The sequence below is a fragment of the Cavia porcellus genome, unplaced genomic scaffold (genome assembly GCF_034190915.1).
Source record: "Cavia porcellus strain 051 isolate PalLab524CR breed Dunkin Hartley unplaced genomic scaffold, mCavPor4.1 scaffold_33, whole genome shotgun sequence".
In the NCBI taxonomy this organism is placed as follows: Eukaryota; Metazoa; Chordata; class Mammalia; order Rodentia; family Caviidae; genus Cavia; species Cavia porcellus.
Genome location: NW_026947516.1, coordinates 36270476 through 36294505, shown reverse-complemented (window position 1 = coordinate 36294505; position 24030 = coordinate 36270476). Strand labels below are relative to the sequence as shown.

The 24030-nt window shown below is 32.0% G+C and overlaps 1 protein-coding gene across 15 annotated transcripts in view; it reads left to right on the top strand.

Moving 5' to 3' along the window:
* Positions 1–24030, top strand: part of Dmd (dystrophin) — a 2110831-nt gene that overhangs the window by 459835 nt on the left and 1626966 nt on the right. For all 15 annotated transcript variants that reach the window (XM_063242792.1, XM_063242803.1, XM_063242804.1 and 12 more), the window contains exon 5: positions 20665–20757. In XM_063242792.1, coding sequence (XP_063098862.1) covers positions 20665–20757 — 93 coding nt within the window. The remainder of the gene's footprint in view (positions 1–20664; positions 20758–24030) is intronic.

The following is a 24030-nucleotide window of genomic DNA, read 5'->3' as shown; positions in this document are numbered from 1 at the left end:
GTGTTCTGTGTAACAATCAGAGTTTATTTATTAGAGAGTTATTAATTTTATGCATTCGATATGTTCAAACTCAAGGAATATGAAGTTTGCTTGAATCAAGCTGACAGTTACTAAACACCACATAAAACATGCAAATTGTAGAGAAATATCAGACCCTTAAATCACAGTGAGAGCTGCAGGTTTGTGTTTTTATTTCCATGTTGGATTTAATTCAACTGGTTGAAAATATATCACATATTAGCCAAAGTAAGCACTCATACGTAAATGAGTTACCAGGTTATAAGAGTTCCAATCTCCTCTTAGTGACTTTGAGGTCTCTTGGCTTCAGAACCCAGCAGTCTGCCTTCTTTATTAACTCCCTACAGCCTTTCTAATCGACCAATACATTCACCAGGCACTTTTAGTAATTTCCTAATCACATTACACCTCTCTTTCAAGAATAAATTCAAATACATTGATCACACACCCTTACAATAACCATAATCTGTGATACATTCGTAATAACACACACTCCTCCCAAATGTTGTTCTGTTCATTTGGCTGGGAGAGGCATTCTACAAGATATGGAAGTGGATACTGTAAGCAATTGATTTGTGATCAAACCAATTGAAGTCATTGTCTCTTTGAATGTGTAAAAGTTACTTTATAAGACATTTTTTATTAGATTCTCAAGAATTTATAGTTTTTCTGTGGCCAGAAGAATATAGCCTATTTTCTTCATTATTAATCTGATAGACCACTTAAAAGATTAGTAACAAATAAATTATGGAAATCTTTTATGATGTGTAAGAATTCCAGGCTTTTACAGTATCAGAACAACTTGTTTCATTTCAAAATATAGAAGCAGAATAGGAAACAAAAAATCTGAGAAAATTATTATTTAATTTAATTGATACAATTGCAAGATAATCATCAAGAAAATATATTAGTAAACACTAAAATGTGAGCTACTGAATTTCCTGTTAAAAATCAATTAATGCATGTAGACTATATTTTGATAAATATTTTTTATCTATGTATTAAATTATCACAAAATAGTTTTCTATATATCCTATAATTAATAACATCACAATTTTCAATACAGTCCCAGAAATCATGCTAGCAATAAAATAGACAAACTATACAACAAAATTCTATGTTAACTGCGGCAAAACAGTGTTAGCTAGGAAACAAAAAGCATAATTTGAAAAGAGAACTTCATCAGATTATGAGTTGTTCTTATTTTCTAAACATGAATTTGTTTTAGGAATTGTAACTGTACACTATTGCTTTGTGAACTATCTTATTTATTTATTTAATTAGGAATTTTAATAAAGAGAAGTTTTCATCATATTAGTATACTTTAATTTTAAAACTTCCACTTTAGGGGCTGGGGTTTTAGATCAGCAGCATAAGCGCCTGCCTGGCAAGCACGTGGTTGTGAGTTCAATCCCTGGTAGCAAAAAACAAAAAAAAAAAAAAAAAAAAAACAAAAAACAACAACAATAAAAAACAGCAAAAAACTTCTACTCTATAGTTTTGCTCTTTCAAGAAATATCAGCCTGCTCTTAGCCATTTGACACGGTATTATATCATTTTATATAAGTTGTATTGCCTTATTTGAATATGGATCTACCTTCTATCTGAAACTGATTGTTGCATATGATATAAAGTATGGGTTAAAATGCTGTTTTTTTTGGCTGGGCATCCTGACACATGCCTGTAATCCCAGCACTTGGGAAGCTGAGCCATGGAAATTGTTGCAATTTTGAGGCCAACCTGGACTTCATAGTGAGTTCAGCCCAAACTAAACTGAAATTTGATACCCGATCTCAAAAAATCTGTTTTTTTTCCACATGCAATGTAATTGACACAATATCATTTATATTAAAAACACATTCATTTCCACATTGCTCTTCAGTGCTAAGTGTATCATTAGTATTCATTTATGCATACGTCTTTTCCTGGACTTCAATTCTATTGTCTATAAAAGCAAAATGTTATATCATGTAGATTGTTACAGTTTCATAATAATCCTGGTACGTTGTAGGAAAGTGTCTCTCATGTTATTATTAGAATGTCCCCTCCAAAACGTATACTGAAATTTAATTGCCATTGTAACAGTATTAAGTGGAGAGACCTATTTATAGGTGATTAGATTATGAGGTCTCTACTCCCATGAATGATTTAATGTGGTTCTTTCTGCAATTGACTCCTAATAAAAAGAAGCATTCAGCTCCTTTTTTATTTCTGTCTTTGTACTTGCCCTTCTGCTATGTTATTATGCAAAAATAAAGCCCTTAAACATGCAGATGCTGTATTTTTCTACTTACCAGCTTTCAATTCTGCGAGTCTTATGAATCTCTACAGTTTATAAATTGCCATGTTTATGGTATGTATTCTGTTATAGCAATAGAAAATAGACTAGGACATCTCTAACATTACTGTTCTTCAAGTTTTTCTTGGGTTTTATTAGCCCTATTCTTACTCTGTAAACATGTTTTATTCATTCATCATAAATGCTTTTGGAATATGAGCAATATTAGTTAAAACCCAAGATTACTTTGGAGATAACTGACACATTTACAATGTGAGCACCTCAGTTTTATCTCATGGTTTTGATCTATGTTTCTCAAATTTTATTTTTAACAGAATGAGAAAAAAATCTTCAATGTATCCGACAGATATAAATAGGAACTTCACAGAGGAAGATATTCAAAAGTTTAAAACAATAAAAAAACTACTCAGCCTCAGAAGTAATTAGGGAAATTTATATTAAAGCTGCAATGTACTATCTAAATACATAGACATGACTGAAAATCAAAACAATTGCTAATGCCAAATACTGATGAGCTTATGGAACTAAAACTCTTAAAATTAACTGGTAGAAATATATTTTCAACCCAATTGAAAACAGCCTTTATTCATGTGAAAATGCACAATTGTTATATGGTAGTGACTTTATTCCTTGCTATAAAGTTAGCAGAAATAAATTTCTATGCTTACCAAAAAATGTGTGTGAATGTTTATAGCAGTATTATTTGTAAAACCTTAAACTGGAAACAACTATGAAATTCATATGATGGCATATTACAAATAAATGATAATAAACAAATGACAGCCATACATAATACAAAATATGGATACCTGAATATGTTTTTCTATGTCTATGTAATATTTCAATTTTTAAAGAAGATTAAAAAGTGAAACCATTAAAAAATAAGGCTTGGTATATAGTTCAGTGGTGCAGTGTCTGCCTGGCAATATGACAATATGAGGCTTAGAGTTTGACTCCTCATGCCTATATATATCCACTCTACAACACTCCAAACTCTAAATTTTGCCTGTATTTATCATAGACCCTATATTTTCTAATGAAATTGTTGAATGTTACAAGTGACTATACAAAAATAAAAGGTGGTCATTTCAATGTATGGACACTGCAGTTAGTGGTCACAGCTAACCCAGTCTTTTCTGTCCTGGAATTTGCACTCACATGGAGGGGAACACTATGATAAAAGATGCATAGATAGAGAGATAGATACAAAGATAGACAGATGAAAAAGGAATAAATAGAGTAGAAAGTCTGGGGAGACTTCTTGGTTAAATTCTATAAGCTGAGAGCCAAATGAATTAAAGCAGTAAAGCATGGGATGAATTAAAAGAATAGGTCCCATGCTGTATTAGTTACTTTTTACTCATCACTGAGACAAAATACCTGAAGCCCAAAGTTGGGAAAGGAAAGGTTTATTTCTTACAGTTTTTGGAGGTTTCAGTCCACACTCAGTTGTCTCCAAGACAGGCAGGCATGGCTGGGCTGCAGTTCATGGCGGCCGCCAACAGCAAACTCAAACCAGCAAAGAGAAAAACACACCTTCTTCCTGCCATTACATCATATCCTGGCCCCACCCCTATGTGGGTGGAGCACTGACACCATCAATCCAAGCACTATACAATGAACCATCACAAATGAACAATGCAAACTCATGAGGCCTGGGGGACACAAACATAAACCATGACACATGCAGAGTGATAAGAAAATCATGATGTAGAAAAAACATTTGGAATGGGAATGTAGTAAGAAGAGAAAACTGGATAAAGAGATAAAAAGACAGAGAAAGGAAGTAGAGGGAGTGAGAATCACGGTGAACCAGGGTTTAAGTGAGATAGCAAAGACTAAAAATAAAGACGCTATTATAAATTAAGTAAGAGACCATGTTCTTTCTGAAATTTCATGTTGCAATAACTACTAGCAAAAGTATAGGGGGAAAGTATTTTTAAACACTAGCATAATTTTACTAATGCAAGTTGGTAATGAAAGATGGTAAAGTGTGTTTGGTACCCTAGTATATGATCTACTATATGTTAACATTTTCTCTAAGTAATTACACATCTCCCTTCCCTAAACCCTCGTGCCAGTTCCCTTCTCCAACGTCAAAAGTCTGTCGCCAGTTGCCTATCATGAGTCGCATTTCTACTTAAGAAAGTTCCAATTAATAAAGCATAATAAATCATCCTCCATAATAGAAATACTGCTAAAACCACAAAGAAACTTGAGGGAAATATATTTCTATTTAGAGCCTTTGATTTGCCATTGTCAGTCAGGTTATAATATATTTAGTAGATAAAAACTGAGTATGAATAGTGTAATACACTGTAAATTTAATGCCATTCTTTTTCTTGACGTTCAAAAATACAGTAGTTGTATAAAAATGTGTGTATTATATGTAAATTCCCCATGAATTTTCAACTGTAAGAAAAACACTAATTTAATAATTTCAATTAAATAATCTGAATATCAACTTTTTATTAGGCATAAAGTAAATTCAACTTTCATCTTTATTAGGAATTCTCTCCCCTATCCCTAAGTCATGGCCAGAGACCAGTAGATCCATCTAGTGCTCACAGGGTACTATAAAAACCTTTCAAATTCACAGTCAATTGTGTTATCCTCTGATATAATCACCATACAATTCCAAGTCATCTTGTGAAGCTAAATGTATTATTAACTGTCCTAGTACGAAACAGATGGTATATATAAAAATAAATTTGAAGAGAATATAATGAGGGGGATATTTACATAAATGTGAGCAGAATATTGACAAGAAAAGGAACTAAAAATGAATGATGAAGCACTCAGGAAAGAACATTAGTTAATAGCCCATACTTCCTCCAAATCAAAAAGGACCTGGGAAGAGAAATGTTAAACTAAACTGATAAAAGCTCTAGCATTTGCAATATTGCAAATACTGGAATGAGTTTGGGGATCAAACTTATAACATCACGCTTGCCAGGCAGGCACTTATGCCATGGATCTAAATTCTCAAAGCGAGGAAAAAACCCTTTAGCGTTTGAAGTTCATTGGCCAGCAACCCTGACCATAGTTATAATTTTCAAAACCAATCTAGGGAGGGGAGATAGGGGGAAAAGCCATAACTTCAGTTCTCTACTTATCCTCCCCATATCCTTCCAGTGCAGAACATTGATTGAACCCACCCAGAAGCTACTAGGGAAATATGTCACAGGTAATAGAGGCAATGCCTACACAGAAGTGCAAAGAACCAAGGATTAGGGTACCACACAGGTAACTGATATAGCAGGTGTATCTCCTCCCTATTTTTTTTTCTGAGTCACATATGAACTTTAGAACCTGTATACTGAGAACATTAATATCTGGGGCCAAACTTTGCTAGACCAACCAGAAAATCGTTTACTTCTGAGGCAAAAATATGTCCTTTATGTGCTAGCAGGAAGTAAAGGCAGTCACCTTGTCAATAACATCATACTTCTTTGCATATTTCTGGGAAACAAAAATATTAGAGCCAGAATACAAAACAGACTTAGTCATTTCTGGTTTCTCCTCTTCTATATAAACTTACCAAAGTCACAGTAAAATACTAAAATTTTTTTTCTAAATTCCTAATACATACTCATTAAGAATGGATAATTTATTAAAAGGCACTGAGAATTACATTAAATACAAAAAGAACTTGTAAATGCGTATTATTTGGTTACATAGTATAGTAAAATAAGACTAAATTAGAATTACATTAATTTAAAATGTGTAAACAAGAGCACAAAACCATATTTATGTAGGAAGAATTATTCCATGAGAAAATTAAGAAAAATAGTTTAAATGTACCTCAGATGTTGTTTTTAACTTTGCTTTTGTTTTCATTTGAAATAAGAGATAAAACTTTCTTTGAAAAAATATTATAAAAATAAAAATGTTCATTGAAAGTAGGCTGTAAATACAAATGAAAAAACTATAGTAAGTGGTAGATAATCTAAGAATCAGTTATTTACAATAAAATTAAACAGATTCCTATCTTACAAGCATGATCATAAGAAATAGGAAAATCAAATGCATGCAATTAAAAATAAAAGAATATTAAATTTCAGTTTAACAGATAAAATTTGAGTCTATGTAGAATTGTACTGTTTGTTTTAAAAACTCAACAAAAAGTTTTATATGAGCAATAAGCTAATCCACACTTTAATTAAATAGGTAATTGCTAACAGAGAATTGTTTTTAAAAGGTTAAATCTATATGTTTAACTATAAACTGGTATTGAAAACCCCATGAACATTAGCGATATAGTCTAGTGTTTATATTTAGTATGAACAAGGTCCTAGATTCTATCACCAGCACAAAAACAAAATAAAACAACTTGAAATAAATACTACTATCTCCTTAAAGGGATAAAAATTGGTAAAAACAAAAACAAACAAATCCCTTTTTGCTTTTGATAGGCAATTAATTCATGAGTGACATATTGAGCATATTTATGGGCTCTATAATTGTGTCAGTTAATAAGCAATCCTTAAATTTCTGGTTATGTAAATAGAGTGTATTTAAATACTAATCTTCTTACAAGACTTTTTAGATAGCTTTGGAATTCATAAAATATAAGCATGGATTTTTTAGGAAGGAGAAATTCAACCTTCCTATCAAAAAGACACTTCCTGCCAATTTTCAGCTCTTTTCAGCTCAATCTCATTTTGCACATTTTATTGTCTTCTCCTTCCTTCCTAGGATCTCTTCCACTTCAGCCTGTCCTTCAGCAATACAGCAGTAGCTCTAATAGTGATGGCCAACTTCGCAATGCTTTCGATCATAGCATGCAGCTTGCTGGGGCACATCAGATGTTTATTTTTCAATTACCTTTTATTTTGTTATTGATTTATATTTTGGGTTTCTTTATAAGAGAAACATATGATATTTCAGCGTACCTGTCTTTTTAATTTATGTATTTACTTACTTATTTATTTTATTTTTGAAGCAGGATCTCATTACATAGTTCTGTCTGCCCTTAAACTCACTGTATAGCCCAGGCTGGCCTGGAATTCACAGCGATCTTCCTGCCTCAGCTTCTTGAGTGCTGATATTGCAGGCATGTGCTTTATTCGTTTTTTCAACCTCTATTTTATGAATTGAAAAGAGATATTTAATAGACAGTTTATGTTTGTTAATTTCCTTCAGTGTAAATACTTTTCAATGAGTTTTGTCTACTGAATAGTTGCATTTCTTAGCTTTTTATGTTTAGCTGAAGAAATAATTTTTCACTGCTAATGTAGTTTGGCAATTAAAAACCTGATAGGGAGATTTAAGCCTTTGTAGGGCTTTAAGATTGCTGTGTGGATGCAGTATGATTCTGTCTTCTTTTTCACACAGGACTATTTCCTATTTTTTCTTTTCTCTTCCCTCCTAGGACTTCTCAGACTGTGGTTTCCAATTCCTTTCAAATATTTTCTTACAAAGAATATGTTATGAAAATAGACTTAGCTCAGTGGCATAAGTGCGTGTGTTGCAAGTGCTGAGGCATGAGTTCAATCCCCGGTACCAACAAAACAAAACAAAAAGAATACACCCTAATTTAAACAGGATATGCTGATTTAGTTTTAGCTGACATCGTGGTAGATCTCATAATTATATTCAGGATGCCACTCTCATCAATTGTCTGTTACAAGGTGACAAATTTTTTATCAAGTAATTTCAGATCTACAGATATGATCATAGAACAAATATGATTATTATACATTATTAAACCATAAATCTAATGTGTCTATGTAAAAAGGCTAGAGAAGAGATTCAAATATCAGCTATGTTCAAATCTTTACTTAATTATTTTATTGAAAATCACTGAATTACATGGATTGGTTGTGAAATGTCACTGATATGAAAAGTGATATATGGCTCACTCTTGATTGCATGTAAGAGAATTCTAAACTCTTCTTTCAAACTTCTGTTTTATATCTCTTCTAAATATTCAAAGGTTGACTAGGCATATAATAATGTATTTTGGAGTATTTCAGAACATAATATAGTATATTTCACTAAATATTAACTTCTTCGATTTATCACTCTAAAACCTAGTGTTCAAATATAAATTCCAGATTTTAACAGTTTTTGCTAGACAAATATTTATTTTGCTTAACTTTCAATACCCACAATAAGCCTCTAAAATATTTGCACTGCCCTGGATATAGCTCAGTGGCACAAAGCTGGCCTGGCAAGTGCAAGATCCTGGATACAATGCTTGGTACCTAAATAAATAATTGAAATACAATATCCGCATCTTATAAGCCTTTATGCCTAAGATGGTGAAGTGGATCCTTTTAACTCTAAATCACCAAATGCATGTTCTTTGCCCAATTATGTGATGCTTTTGGACTTCTTCCAAATATGCAGAATACAAAAATACACAAGAACATAACTTGCGTATTGAAACTATTAGATGTAAGGTGATAGTTTTACTCTTAAACTGAAGCATGCTATCATTTAAAATAATTTGATAAGGGAAGTAGTATGTTTTTCCAACTCTCAGTAGCATATGTCCATTGCATCAAAGGAAAGTTGTATTTCTCTTGCATATTCTACTTAAAATTGGGGTTATCATTTACCTATCATATATAGATATGAATATGTATTGGGAAAATAATGACTATGAATTATCACTTTTAGCTTCTTTTTATTGTGATGAAATTCATGCATTCTTTTTCACTACTGCCTACATTTATCTTAAAAGACAGTAAAAATGGTTCACATTTAGAAAGGTGTTCTAGGTGTAGACCTAGAATCCCAGCACTCAGGAGGCTGTGGCAGGAGGATCCCTAGGAGTTTAAGTCCAGTCTGGGCTATAGAAGCAAGTTCAAGTTCAGGATGCACTACATAGTGAGACTATGTCTCAACAAGAAATAAGAAAGAAAGAAAGAGAGAAAGAAAGAAAGAAAGAGAGAAAGAAAGAAAGAAAGAAAGAAAGTAAGAAAGAAAGGCAGACAGATGGAAAGAAAGGCAGACAGATGGAAAGAAAGAGAGAGAGAGAGAGAAAGAAAGAAAGAAAGAAAGAAAGAAAGAAAGAAAGAAAGTTTGTCTGTATAGAATTGTTGTTAAAGTGGCATCCTGTACTGACAGATATAAGTACAGGATGCCACTTTAACGACAATTTGAATGGTATCATATGGAAAATTTATATATTTTACCTTATTATGTACTTTGGAATTATTATTGAACTTGTTTTCATAAGCAATTTCCTCTAGTATATAACATTCCCTATAAGACATGATTCTTATTTTAGTTAGCTAATTTCCAGATATTTGTTTGCATTTTATGTTCAACCAGTATAGCTATATTGTAAATTCTATTTTGATATGTTAGCTTTTATTTGCTGTTTGCTACTTTAAACATTTCTATTATTTTAATATTGTGAGATTTAAAACAATTACTCAAATGTATTGTCAAAGACAATGTAAGGAATGGGAGGATAAGTGAAAACACTGCTTAGTTCAAAGAATTTCTTTCTGATTTATCATTATGATCATAGACACATCCGAAATGCAGAGAAATTTATTTCACTCATCTCTAAGCCACATGATGAAATAATGCATTTTAAATCTATCTCTCAAACTTCTGTATGTGGCAAATGTTTAAAAATATTTAATGAATTAGTAAATCTGTAAAACTCTAATAATTGAATGTAGGGAATTTATAGGAGCCACCTGTTGTTAAGTCTTAGGAATTACTTTGGGTCAAAATATGCTTTTAACAAATATTTTCTGATGTAACTTTGGATCAAGCAAAAAAATAACCATCGGTATATGAAGATATGACAGGAAATAAAGAAACCTGTCTTTGGAGTGTCAGGTCAACAATAGCAATACAGTCCACCCTTTATGTTGGATATATTGAAACATTCATCATTTATTAATAAAAGATTCAGTAGATTCATATCTCAGTGGAAGAATATAAGTATGATTTGTGATTATAACTCTTAAAATTTTAAATAGTGTAAATCTTAAATGTGATTTAAAAATGTACACAGTACAATGCAGTGAAATTACTTTGCCCATTCATTTTTGTTCTTTTAAATGAATTATATTTAGAAGGATTATATAAATACTTCACTGGCTCTTGAATATGGAGAAGATGTTTTTAGTTTAACTATATGATAGCAGGCAGTTTTGTGAAAGGCAATTAACACATTTAGAAAGTGAATTGTGATTCTCTAGAATCACAATTGGAAAGAACATCCCAAGTTGTATACAACTTGTAAGAAACAAATGTATAGATACAAAAACTCCGCAAAATATATGACAAAAGTGTGTGTGTATGTGTGTGTGTGTGTGTGTGTAATAGTAGGTGTCAGAAAGAATAGTTGTAAAGTTCAATACATGCTGTTTCCCCAACCATTACTTGTTTAGGACTATGGTTAACAATATTAACTCAAACTTTTAACCTATTATTTTGTAGTTTCTGTCACATTATTTTAATTTCTTATCAAAACTGTTTCATTAGTGACCTTGTAGCATCTTTTGATGCCTTAAACTCACATACCAAGATGGCTGAATAGAAAGATGCATTTGCCTATGCCCTTCCCATATATAATTCAAAACACGATCATATTTATGCATATTAAATAACAAAAATGACTCTTCCAGGGATTGTGTCTCAATGTCCTAAATGATGTGGGAGAACCATATACTTTGTGACAAATTCCAAAAACCTCTTAGCTTTCAACTAATTTCACTTGGCCGAATGATACAGGACATTTTGTCATAATGCTGTAGTTGTGAAATGTCCTTGTCAATGTTTGTTTAAAAGGACAAGAAAAGGCAGATACCATTATAGTAAAGATAATAGCTCCGAAATGGAAATTTCTGAAACAATCCATTTAAAAATACAAGTGCTCAAATCATTTACTTTATTTACTTTTTAACTTTTGGCAAAAGTAAAAATACATGATCAAATTTATTAACAGTTTCACAGAATTTTGTCACACATCACATACAGGAAAACACATAAATATGCATATATATGTCATACATATTTATCAAAAACATTTATTTATTATTCTCTGTCATGAGAATAACTATTTCTATTTTCTTATTTCATGTAATTATTGCAGTTACTTTCATGTCAATTTTTCTGCTGATAGAGACTCCAATGTTCAAGTGTCATATATAAAACAACTTATTTCTGTAAAAATTCAATGCATTCTATTAAATTTTCACACAAAATATCAATCTTTATATCCATTGATTTGGTTGAGAAACTTACATTCTGTAAAACAGAAAACCAGGAAATTGAATATTCTTAATGATCCCAATATTGAATTTCCTGCAATCTAATGATTGTCAAAATACTGAATTGAACACACAACAATAGCTCCATATATCCACACAAATATTTTATTGATTTTTAAAAAATTTTGTCTCCTACACAGGCACATAGATTTGATCATGCTTATTTCACTATTGGATTGCTGAGATTCTAGAATGCATAATTATAGAACATGCATTAGAAAGGAAACACGTAAAAATAAGCTAATGTACAGTATTGTGATGATTATATGAGAGTAAATAGCAATGGATTTTTTAAAAAGACAATAGCTTTACAGAGACATGATAAGAAATATTGATTTACAGCAAATGAAAAGTATATGGGAATTTAGAGTCAAAATGAACCCAATTATTCATATATACTATACAAACATAAAACCCAGCAACAATAAATACAATTCAGGTATGAAAAAATACCCTATATTAAGGCACGTTATGATTACTTTTGGGGGGGTACTGGAGATCAAACTGACAGCCTCGTGTTTGCAAGATAGGCACTTATGCCACTGAGCTAAATCCCTGACCTCTATTTATGATTATTAAACAATATTATTCCTTGTAGTCCTTGGTAGTTAGAAGAAGCGATGTACAACAACAAAGTATAGCAAAAATAAATATTTCTTGTCTACATGATATGTTATTAGCACAAAGAGACACTATTAATGGACTCTGGGATAAATTCTCCAGGTATAATTAATAAATTAACTCTCATTTCCTGACCTAATTTTAATCTAATTTTGTGGAAGCTCTGTTTATATTTCATATTATGTTTCTCTCTTGGTAAAATCAGCATACTCATCAAAGGTACAGAAACCCTTAGTAAAATTTATAAACTGATGAACTGTGATGGTGTGGGGATCGTGAAAGCCTTAGGCATAGACGACGATATAGATTCAAAGGCTTTTTAAAAGACAGAAACAAAAGAGTTAAGAATACTTCGTTGACAATTTAAAGTGAAAAAAACCTGAAAATTCAAATCAAAATACAAGACTAAAAAGTACGATAAAGAAAATGACTCCATTCAAAATAGGCTCTTTTAAATTATCAGCAAAATAGATAAACTTGTAATTCAGAAAAAAAGAATAGACAAGATTAATGATTAGGAAGGATAAAAATATTTATGGGAGAAATTAAGAGGCTACTACACTTCTATCAATTCATTTTTAAAAATCCTAGGAATTTGATATTTCCTAGTAAAATGGAAATTACTTAAATTGCAAAAAAGACTAAACGGAAAATTAGACTACAGAAAACTTTGGTAGTTTATTAGAAAATTAACCACTTAAAATGTACTAATATTCTTCAAATGAATTTTAAGTGATTTTATTATTTTCAGGTATCTTAGAACATCTAAAAAGATAAAGCTCCATAATTTGTTTTATGTTGTCACACTAATGCCTAAACCATCAGTCAGAAAACAAAATTAAATCATAATCCTTTATCAGTCTGAATAAAATACAAGTCTTCACAAATCTTTGATTATGTATAATGATATGAAATTGCTTGTAATCATTATCTAAGAAGTGGTAAGCATCTGATAATGTCACCGTCTAGTTACAAAAACTCTTAAATGTAAGAATAAATAAAATTCTTTTATAGAAAAAAATGAGCAAAGCATATTAACCTGAAAGTCTCAGATGAAATTATAATAGTCATACAAAATATATTCTAGATGTACTTGAAATCATAGAAATTAAAAATTTTGCAAAGTGAAAAATTTTTATTCATCAGGCAAGCAAAACTTAATGGCAGAAGATACCTATTGCTTTTGAGGGAAGATCATATTCGTACACATTACTGTTTTAAATACTAAGTGTTTTTTTTTTTTTTTTCAAAATGTATGTGGCAATACCAACTAAAATTCATATACACACTTCCTCTGGTTTAGTTATCTCCTTGAGAATTACTATTAAATAATTCATTCATCATTATCCAAAGATGTATATATATAACATATCTGTCTATGCATTGCATAAAGTAGTAGATGGATGAAACAAAATATATGAAAATGTATGAGGCAAAATGAACTTCTACCAACAGGGAAAATTACAAAATATGATACACTCAAGCTATAGACTATAATGTTTCCATTAAAATGAATTAAAATGAGGATTATTAAAATGAGGATCCATTATTTTTCAGTAAGAGCAAAATGTAACTGAAACTATATATTCTGGCTGGATTTTTTTTGTTTTGTTTTGTTTTGTTTTGTTTTGTTCTTTGGTTGTTGTTGCTGTTGGTATACTAGGAAGTGAACAGGAGACCTTGTAATGAGCTACATCCAAAGCCCTTTTTTTTCTGTTTTGTTTTGTTTTGTTCTGTTTTATGATTGGAACTCCCTAAATCATAAGTTCCTTGGGCTGGGATTGAACTTCCTACTTCAGTTTCCAGATTTCTCAAATTACACTCATGAATCATCATACTTAGCTGAATTTTTGTAGAATATAAATGGGGATTTGTGTCTACATAAAATCATATATGCATTTTTATAATATTAAATAATCATATAATTAGAAAATATGACTGAATTTTTTTTTCTTTTTTTACATCAGATTGTGGGACAAAGAGAAGAAATAGGGACAAGCTAAATGGAAAATAAAAAATTTTCTCAAAAAAATATAGGAAATTTATAAATGAGATCAGCCCTAAGTGTCTTTTTGCAGTGTTTAAGTGATTATAGAAAGAAATTGATTTTGAAATATTTTTATATATTTTAACAGTCACCTAAATCTTATATGTTGATGGAGTACCATGCAATGTTTCTATTAATGAATATGTTTCATAATTATCTCATCAGATATTTGTCCTTTCTCCATGGTTATAAGATTCTTTTGAAATATTTTGTATTTTTTATTGTATTAGTAAGTGTTTGCAGTTTGGGCAGCTTCCAGGCTTCTCAGGGAGTAGGTACATGTACATTCGCAGCCTGTTTCTTTTTAATTCCCCTCTCCCCTTCCCACCCTCTCCCATCTTCCTCCTGTAATTCTCCTATTACATTTTTCATTCTTGTTGATATTTTTAATCATTGTTCATATTATGGCATATAATGTTTATATTAATTCGTGTTATTGTAGTCTGTATACGTGTCATATCTTCACTGTACTTATTTCCCCTTTCCTTCCTCATTCTTGTTCCTTTGGAACTCTTCCGTGTTACAAGAGATCCACCACCTTGTCCCTTCCTGTCCAGCCTTTATTTTTCTGTTTGTTTTTACTTTGCCTCATCCAAATGAGAGTTACCGTACACCATTTAAGCTTGTGTGTCTGGTTTATTTCACTCAATGTTGTATTTTCCAGATGCACCCATTTTCCTACAAATGTCTCAAATGCATCATTGTTTACCATAGGGTAGTATTCCATTGTATGTAGATACCGTGCTTTCTGTATCCTATCATCTGTTAATGGGCATACAGGCTCCTTCTAGGATTTAGTTATTATGAATTGTGCTGCTATAAACTTTGTTATTCAGAGGACATGCAAAAACTTGCAAAATCCTTCCTTCTAAATTTTGTAGTATTTTACAGTATTTTGTAGCTTTTTTTTAGTGTACAATAGCTCACCAGAACATGGTGGGCTTTTTTTTTTTCTGTTTATTTTTGGTTTGTAGGGGTTTTTTGTTTGTTTGTTTTTGGCAGGGTCTCACTGTGTAGTCTGTAGTGCCCTTGAACTCAATATGTATTGGGTCCTGACCTAGATCCCCGATCTCCCAAATGAGTGTATGGTAGAGGCTAAATAAAGAGAGACAAATTGTTTGATATTATAGGGCTCGAGGAGGATCAAAACCTTTAGTTAAGCTCAAGACTCCGAGGATTAAGGCAAAAGCTTCTCTGGATCAGTCCACTTATATTAGAATCAAGAACAAAAGGTAAAGAAACTGAGGAAAACACAGGCAATGAGCAGGACCTTGGGAGTCACTTCAAGGACGTCTCCAAGTCATGAATCAAGTCAAGAACTGTCTTATGAAGACATGGTAGAAGTGAGACTGTAGGAGTAATCTTTGCAGCTGCAGTCTCTACCTTGTTAATTGGGGTTGGAGCCAAGTGTCCACAGCTGTGGACTTATCTTGCCCTTTGAGGTATCTCTAGCCTCACAGGCCACCACAGGCCTCAGCCAGGGCCAGTGATTCATAGAGGTTCTATGAATTAGCTCCTGACGCCAGGCAAGGGGCCTAGGCCTAGGCCAGACTCACAGATAAACATAGAAAGCCAATTAGTAAAATTTAAATCCTGCTCAGAGCCGCTATATACCCTAGCTCAAGGCTGACCTCAAACTGGCAGTGATTCTACTGCCTTAGCCTACCGAGTGCTGGGATGATAGGTATGGGCCATGACATCCAGCTCTCTTCAGAACATTTTGAATCTATCTAACTTTTAGTTGTCATTCGTCAACTTTCCTACTTTCTTTTGCATGCATCCCCCTGCCTCAGTCTCTCACAACTTTTATGAAATCAAACTTTTTTTAGATTTTATGAGTGATATCATATTGTACATGTTGTACTGTACATAGCTAATGATAAGATTTCAATCTGTTTATAACTGAGTAGCATTCAATTTTTATATACACAGTATATTCTTATTTACTCATTAGTTGATGGACACCCAGTAGTTTCATTTCTTGAGTATTACCAACAGCACTGCAATGAACGCGGGAGTGAAGGTGTCGCTTTCACACACTGATTGTATTTCCTTTGGCTGTATACCCCAATGTTAGGGTTGCTGGATCATATAGTTCTGTTTCAAATTTTGCAGAATCTCCATGCTGTTTCAATAATGTGTATACAAAATGGAAATTATCACCAACAATGTTTCCTCTTCTTTACATCCTAATCAGTCTTTCTCCTTTATTCTTTTTAGTAGTAATCATTGTTACTTAGGTAAACTGGTGACATGAAATTATGGATTTTATTTGCATTCCCCTAATGTTTAGCAAAGTTGGGAATATTGTCCATTACCATTTTGCTATTTGTATATCCTCTTTTGAAAAACACCTGTTAGATTTATTGCTCATTTTTAATCAGTTCATTTTTTCTGTTCATTTTTATGTGTTATGTTACTAATATGTAATATTAGAATATACCAAAAGAATATAATTATCAGAAGAATATAATTACTTTTTATCAATTTCAGTTAATTTCTGCTTAGTGCATAAGCTAGAACATCTAATTTCATTCTTCTGCATGTAGATACAATATCTAGATTTCGTAGCATAATTGATTGCAGAGTCTGTCCTTTCTGCATTTGGCGTTCTTGGCACTGTTATCCAAAAATCAATTGACTAGACAAATGTAGGGCTCACAATTTTGTTTCATTGTTCTAGGTATCTTTATTTTTAATGCAAGTATCACACTTTTTTAATTACAACAGCTCCGTGTTATCTTTTAAAGTTGAGTATTTTAGTGTCTCCCCTTTTGTTCATTTTTCTTAAGATCACTGGGGTTATCGTGTACTTTTTGCATTCCACATAAATATTAGCATTTTATTCCCTATTTCTATGAAAACTGTTATTGAAATTTTGACTAGGATTGCACTGAATTTGCAGATTGTTTTGTGTGATAATGGTATTACAACAAGATAAATTCTTCTAATGAGCATACAATATCTTTTCACTTACTTGTGTCTTTTAAAATTTCCTGTATCAGCTTTTTGTAGTTTTCGGTATTCATATCTTCCCACTCTTTGATTATATTTATTCCAAGGAGAGTTTTTTTTTTTTTTTTGCACATAGCTGCTGTGAATAGACTTCTTTTCCAGGTTTCTTTTTTAGATGGATTCATTGTTAGCATAAAGAAATGCTATTGATTTTTCTATATCAAATTTGTATCCTACAAATTTTCTGAATTCAGTTTTAGCTCTAAAAGTTTTTTGGTCAAGCATCTAAACATTTTTCTAATTAAGAACATGTCCTTTGAAAAAGAATAATTGCATATCTTCATTTTAAATTTGGATGTCTTTTATGTCTTTCAATTGTTTAATTGCTCTAGCTAAAACTAATTGTCTGTGGTATAGGAACAGCAAGGGTGGACATACTTGTCTTGCTCCTAACTTCAAAAGAAAGGCTTTCAAATTTTACCTTTTAAATTTTTATAATTATGTCCTTCAATACATGATCTTTGCTTTGCTGGGATATCAGCTTAACCATTTAAACTCTACAGTTAACTGGCTTTAATTATATAGCTGGACAATAGAATTGTTGGACAACCATCACCACTATCTGTGTCCATATCCTTTTTATCATGCACAACTCTCTTCATACTCATTAAAGAAATTCCCCAGTCCTCTCTCCCCCAAACTCTGAGAACTTCTATTCTTTCAGTCTTTACAGATTATGTGGTTGTAGATATCTCACGTGTGTGGAAACACACAGCATTGTTGCACTGTGTCCTGTTTATTTCACTTACCATGTTTCTAAGGTTCATTATATGGCTAGTATCATAGTCTCATTTCTTTTTATGGCTAAAGAGTTTTGTGCTACTACTACTATTACCACCATCACAACTACTACGGCTACTACACACACACACACACACACACACACACACTCTTTCATCTGGCAGTGGCCATTTGGATCATTTCTATTTAGGTATGTGGTCAAGTATCTGCTTTCAATTCTGATTTTTAATTATTGATATAGTATGTATCTAGAGTTAGAAGTGCTAGAGCCTATATAATTGTAATTAGTTTCATTATTTGGCCTCCTATTGTGAGTTTCTTGTTATTTGGAATTCCACATTATTTTTTTAGCAAGGCTAAGAATAGTGCCTGAATATAATGGAAATTAGATATTAAAGGAATTTTTGTAGATAGGAAAATACAAAAGCCATCTGTCTGCTCACTCTGTGAGCAGTCTTATCATGGTGGATAGGATTTATTTATTGCATTCTCTAAGTCTTCCCAGGATCATCTGTATGACAAATCAATTATCAGCTATGTAACTATCAGCATTAATTCCCTGAGCATAAATGTTTCTACAAAGCACATAAGTACATCAGTGTGTGGAATGAAGCCAAAATGAGTTTGTGAATCAATGAATCATTTGTTAAATTTATAATGGCCTTTACATGTGGAGGAATTCTTTTCCTCTGAAGCTGCATGAGGAATCTCCATATGAAATAAAGACAATAGTGCTTTCTTCTTCATGAGTCATTAGTCAATATAATCTGGGAACTTGCAAAACTGAAGTCTCACAAAAACAGGATGTCAACACTAATTCAATGTTTCAGTATTATCCAGGTATTTCCAGTTTTATTTGTAATTGTGGGTCCATACCCATGGTTAGTTCTATGCAGTATTATCATATGTGTACGTTTGTATATCCATGATTAGAGTCAAGATTCATGACGCTTATATAACTCCACGGATGTCTTGTATTACCCTTGTATAACTACTGCTACCAGTTCTATATATCTTATCCTCATTCCTAACTGTTGAAACTGATACTATCTTCTCCATTTGTATAATTTTTAATCCCAGTAGCATTATGTAGAGAATCATACAGTATACAACACGCTGAAAACTGACTTTTATTCGCATTTTAATCTCCACTAAGTTCATCCAAGTTACTGCATATACCAGTAGATGGTTTATTTATAGTTTTGTGTTATTTCCTAGTGCTATTTTACCACAGTTGGTTTAGTTCTTCACCCTTGAAGGGCATGCGTGTTGTTCTGGGTGTTTGACTAATAAAAATGAAGCTAGAATTATGCACTATATTTGTATAACCATAAATTTTCATTTCTTTTGAATAAAAATTTGAAGATCCCAGTTCAGGAATTTTTGTAGTTATTTTTGTAGAAAATTGACAAACTGTTTTCCAGAGTGGTTGTACCATTTACCTTTTTTGCCAGCAAAATTTGAGTGACACAATTTCTCTACATCCTCACTGCTCCTTTTATTTCAGACATTATGATTGGGTAGCAATAACTCATTGCACATATAAATCATACTTCCAAACTGCTGAATAGTTTTAAACACATTTTAATGGAAAGTTGTTTATTTTTAACTAAATTTCAGCTATAAATATTAGATTCATGAAGGAAAGGTGACCTAAAGTGGCTTAGTCTGTTCTTTCTATAACAAGATGCCTGTAACCAGTTACATACAAAATAAGCTTATTTGTCTCACAGTTCTGGGGTTCCAAGGCCCTGTATCAGCATCTGCTTTTAGTGAGGGCTTAACGGAGTGTGTTATCACATCATGGGTGCATGTGCAAGTAAACATGGTCATCTGGTAAAAAAGGAAGCAAAAGAGCCAGCTGAGAAAGTCAAGGCTGCTTTATAGTAAGTCTCTGTGGTGTTAACCAATCCAGGCTCCTGTGAACTAACCTTTTTCCTGGAGACAGATATTAATCACTTTTGAAGGTATTACCACCACTGATCTAGTCCTCTCTCACTAGGCCCCCACTTCTTGAAAGTTCTACCATCTCTCACAACACTATTAACTGCAGATCAAGCTTCTGGCACATGAAATTCTGAGGGAAAAACCATAGTAAGGAAACTTTCCTTAAAAATGAAGCCCTGCTAGATTTTGATTCCCAAACGTATCTTTGAGTAGGAAAAAGAGAAATAGCTGCTATTTCCATTGTTTATTAGAGTTCTATCATTTTTTCCCAAAGCAGCTAACTTTTAGTCAAATATAGTCACCCTTAATTATAAGAGCTCTCCTCTGAGTTAGATGAAAAAGTAATGGACTTACTCCTTTTTCAGTTTTCTTTCCTTTTTTATTTTTTCCTTTTTAGTTGCAATTTTGTAGTAGGAAGCTTTTCTTAATTTTAGGCATTGTATATGATTTATGACTTGTATACATTATTTGGAGATACTAAGTACCCTACTTAATCTGCAGTGATTAATTTATGTACTATACATATTTTCATTCCATATTTCTGTAAGTGTAGTGGAAATGGTTGTTTGTTAGGAAAAGTGAATTTATAAATTCATTTAATTTTTACTTGCATTTTAAAAGGTATATTACACATTCTCTTATAGATAAAGGTATTTATGTTCATAGTTGCTTGCATTACAAGTACAAATGTGGTCTCTACCTTGAAATATTTTTCCCTTTCTCTTTGACAGGTTGATTTAGTGAATATTGGAAGCACTGACATAGTTGATGGAAATCATAAACTGACTCTTGGTTTGATTTGGAATATAATCCTCCATTGGCAGGTAAAAATTCCAATGAATGTTCCCTAATCCTTTTTTTTTTTTTGCAATCTTACCCTTTACCTGACACATAAACAAATGTATGTACCTCTAAACATACCAAGTCATCATTATAGTGTTGGCATAACTCATGTCAAGTGAGATAGAGTCAGGAGAATATAAAATGGTTTCTGGCACATTTATAGGAACATTTTTCTAACATTTATTTCATTAAGAATGAGGCAAAAAAGTCAAAAATCCTAACCACAGGTTAATAAAAATATTTTTCAAAAATATATTCTGGATCCAGGGATTTAACTCAGCAGAGTAGGTGCCTGTCTGATAAGTGCAAGGTAATGAGTTTGATCCCTGGTACAAAAAAAAAAAAAAAAATATATATATATATATATATATATATATATATATATATTTCATAACCTGCCTGTAAATAACAAAGGAGATTTTATGAATCTCATGTATTCTCAATGCAAACTAATATCAATATTAAATTAATGTCGTATATTTTTATGAATATTATTATATATACAAAATCACTTCAAAATCTGATTTAAAATTTAAATTTTTCTCTATCATTTGAATATAGAGTGTTTTTTATTACTTTATTCGTTAATATTAAGAAGAAAAGGTAAAACAAATTTTCACAACAAAATAATGAAAAAGTAACAATTGTTGATAAATTACACAACATTATCTTTAGTCACTCAAGTACAAAATATGGGCATAAAAATTACTTCAATCAATATTAGCACAACCTTTCCTATTCAGTGAAATAAGTGACACTAATGGTATAACTAACTTGTTTTTTTTTCCCCCTTCTACCCTTTCTCTTTGCCCCTATCTTAGTTTCTTCTTTTTATTGAACAGTTTCTTTCCATTTCACAGTGACTATTGTATATTTTGAACCTTATGGTTTCACATATGTCACTGTGGTGTGATGTTTTTCAATCCTTCTGGGAAGATACACAGAAGGGGAATACCTGGGTTGAATGGGACCTCTAATCCTAATTTTTTGAGGAATCTCCACACTGATTTCCACAGTGTTTGTACTAATCTACTCTCTAACCAACAGTTGTAAAGGGTTTCTTTTTCCCTACAGAACCAGGAGCATTTTTTATTGGTTAATATAGAATATAGAGTGTTTTGTATATCTGTATTTATCTGACCTTTGTAAAATCAAAAAAGTTTAATTAAAAAGTATATATGGCATATACTTTTTAATCAAAGGAACATGAACTTACATTTAAATTTTCCATTTACCAGCTCAGTAACACGAGACATAATGCCATGGTTAATAGGCTATTGCTCTTTCACTACAGAGAGGGCTTAAAAATATATATAGATAGATTGATGAGATAAATGACAAAAATATCTGTAAAGTACTCAGTACAGTGCATCAGTTTTAACTGAGATATATCATAGGCATCAAAACATTTTTGATTCATATTTTAAGATTTTAGAGTACAATATATATATATATATATATATATATATATATATATATTCCCTCTTTATATTAGGAATTGCGATTTTAGAGAACAGATCTATTGAGATATAATGTTTCTCCCCAAAATTTGCCTTCTCAAGCATAAAAGTCAGTATGAACCAGTCTGATTTCAACCTGTTACTCAGGAGCTTCTCAAACTATTTAAAGGATAGTTATTTTACCTAATCAGGTAAAATTTTGAGTTTACTTACAGAGGTGTACAAACATTATAGCAGTCTCATTTTAGCGCTTTTTCCACCAACCTGCAAAGAAATTTCTGTGTAAATTTAGTCTTTCTTCACCCCGACTCTAGCCCCAGGCAATCATTGATTTGCCTACATATTCGCACTTTTGGGCATTTCACATCAATGCATAGTTTTTATCTAGCTTTTTTCATTGAACATGATATTCACAGCCATTTCCTACTGTAGTAGTTATCACTTTCATTTAGTAGAGTTGATATTTACCTTGAATTTTACATTGATGTTAGTCTGCAGGAAATAGCATATAGGCCACAGGTGTACCTACTCAAGTCAGCAGTCATGCTGGTCTTTCAGTTGGTTCCCATATATTTTAATGCCAAACACTCCTCTGAACAAGCTCAGCAGTGTTTTAGAGAGAAAAAGACAGACAGAAACAAAGACAGACAGACCATAACTGCTAAATGGAAAATAGTTCATGAGAATCTCACCTGAGCCAAGTTGACTAATTTCCTCAATTTTCCAAAAGAGAAAGGCAAGATACACTACCTCCATTCAAATTAGTTTCTTTCCATTGCTTAGTACTTCTCCAAAAAAAATTGAAGGTAGGACAGTTTTACCTTGATCTGTTATGTGTAAAATATAATAAAACTGAAAAATAAAAAAAAATACATAAACTAAGCTTTGTTATTATTAAATGTAACAGATGTAAGTAGTACTTTGGAAATTGGTTACAAAAGTTTTTCACACATTCTCCATTATATTTGTATATATTATGACAGTAATACATTAGTTCTGGAGTAAATTCAGTTTCAGACCACACTGAGTATCAAAGATACTAGCTATGCTAAAGCAAGGCTATGTTAGGAAGACACAGAGCTATCAAATTGACTCTTATGATTTTGTCCTTTCTTAGCTCCTCAAAACTATTCCATCTAAACTGCAAGACTGTCAAAAGTGATATTTTCTCTATTTGCTTGTTTGTTTGTTTGTTTCAATCAAGGTGGGGTAAGAGGCACAGTTAGCATGTGGGAGAGGAGGTTTCACCCTGGAATATTTCAAGGGATGTTTTCACAGTCTTTCCTTAGCTGACACCTCTCTTACATTCTTCTATTTTCACCTGTGTCCTTGAATTACCAAATCCTTGCAATTGCAAGTACAGTCCTCACAGCCTCTGACTTCTTACCTCCTTCTTCTGACATCTTGTGGAATTCTCTCAAAACCACTGAACATGTTGTTTTTAAAAACTCTACTCAATATCCCTCATACCTCACTGAATCCACAAAATTACTTTTTTTAAAACCAAGAACATGAATGTGCTCCACAATTAAATAGTATAAGGAGCCTTTGAATACAGCAACGATTAAACAAAAACTCTATTCAGCTTAATACACTTTCCATATTTATCAGATTTTAAAAGGGTATGAAGAGACACAAATGTGAACCCTTTATTCCCATACCACATATTATGCTATTAATAGTGCTGTGCAGAACTTCTTTTTGAACCTCTTCCAACTCTACTTCCCAATCATTCTTTTCACAGTGTCTATTTCAAATGATATTGTTATCCTCAAAAATAATGTATGTCTTCAG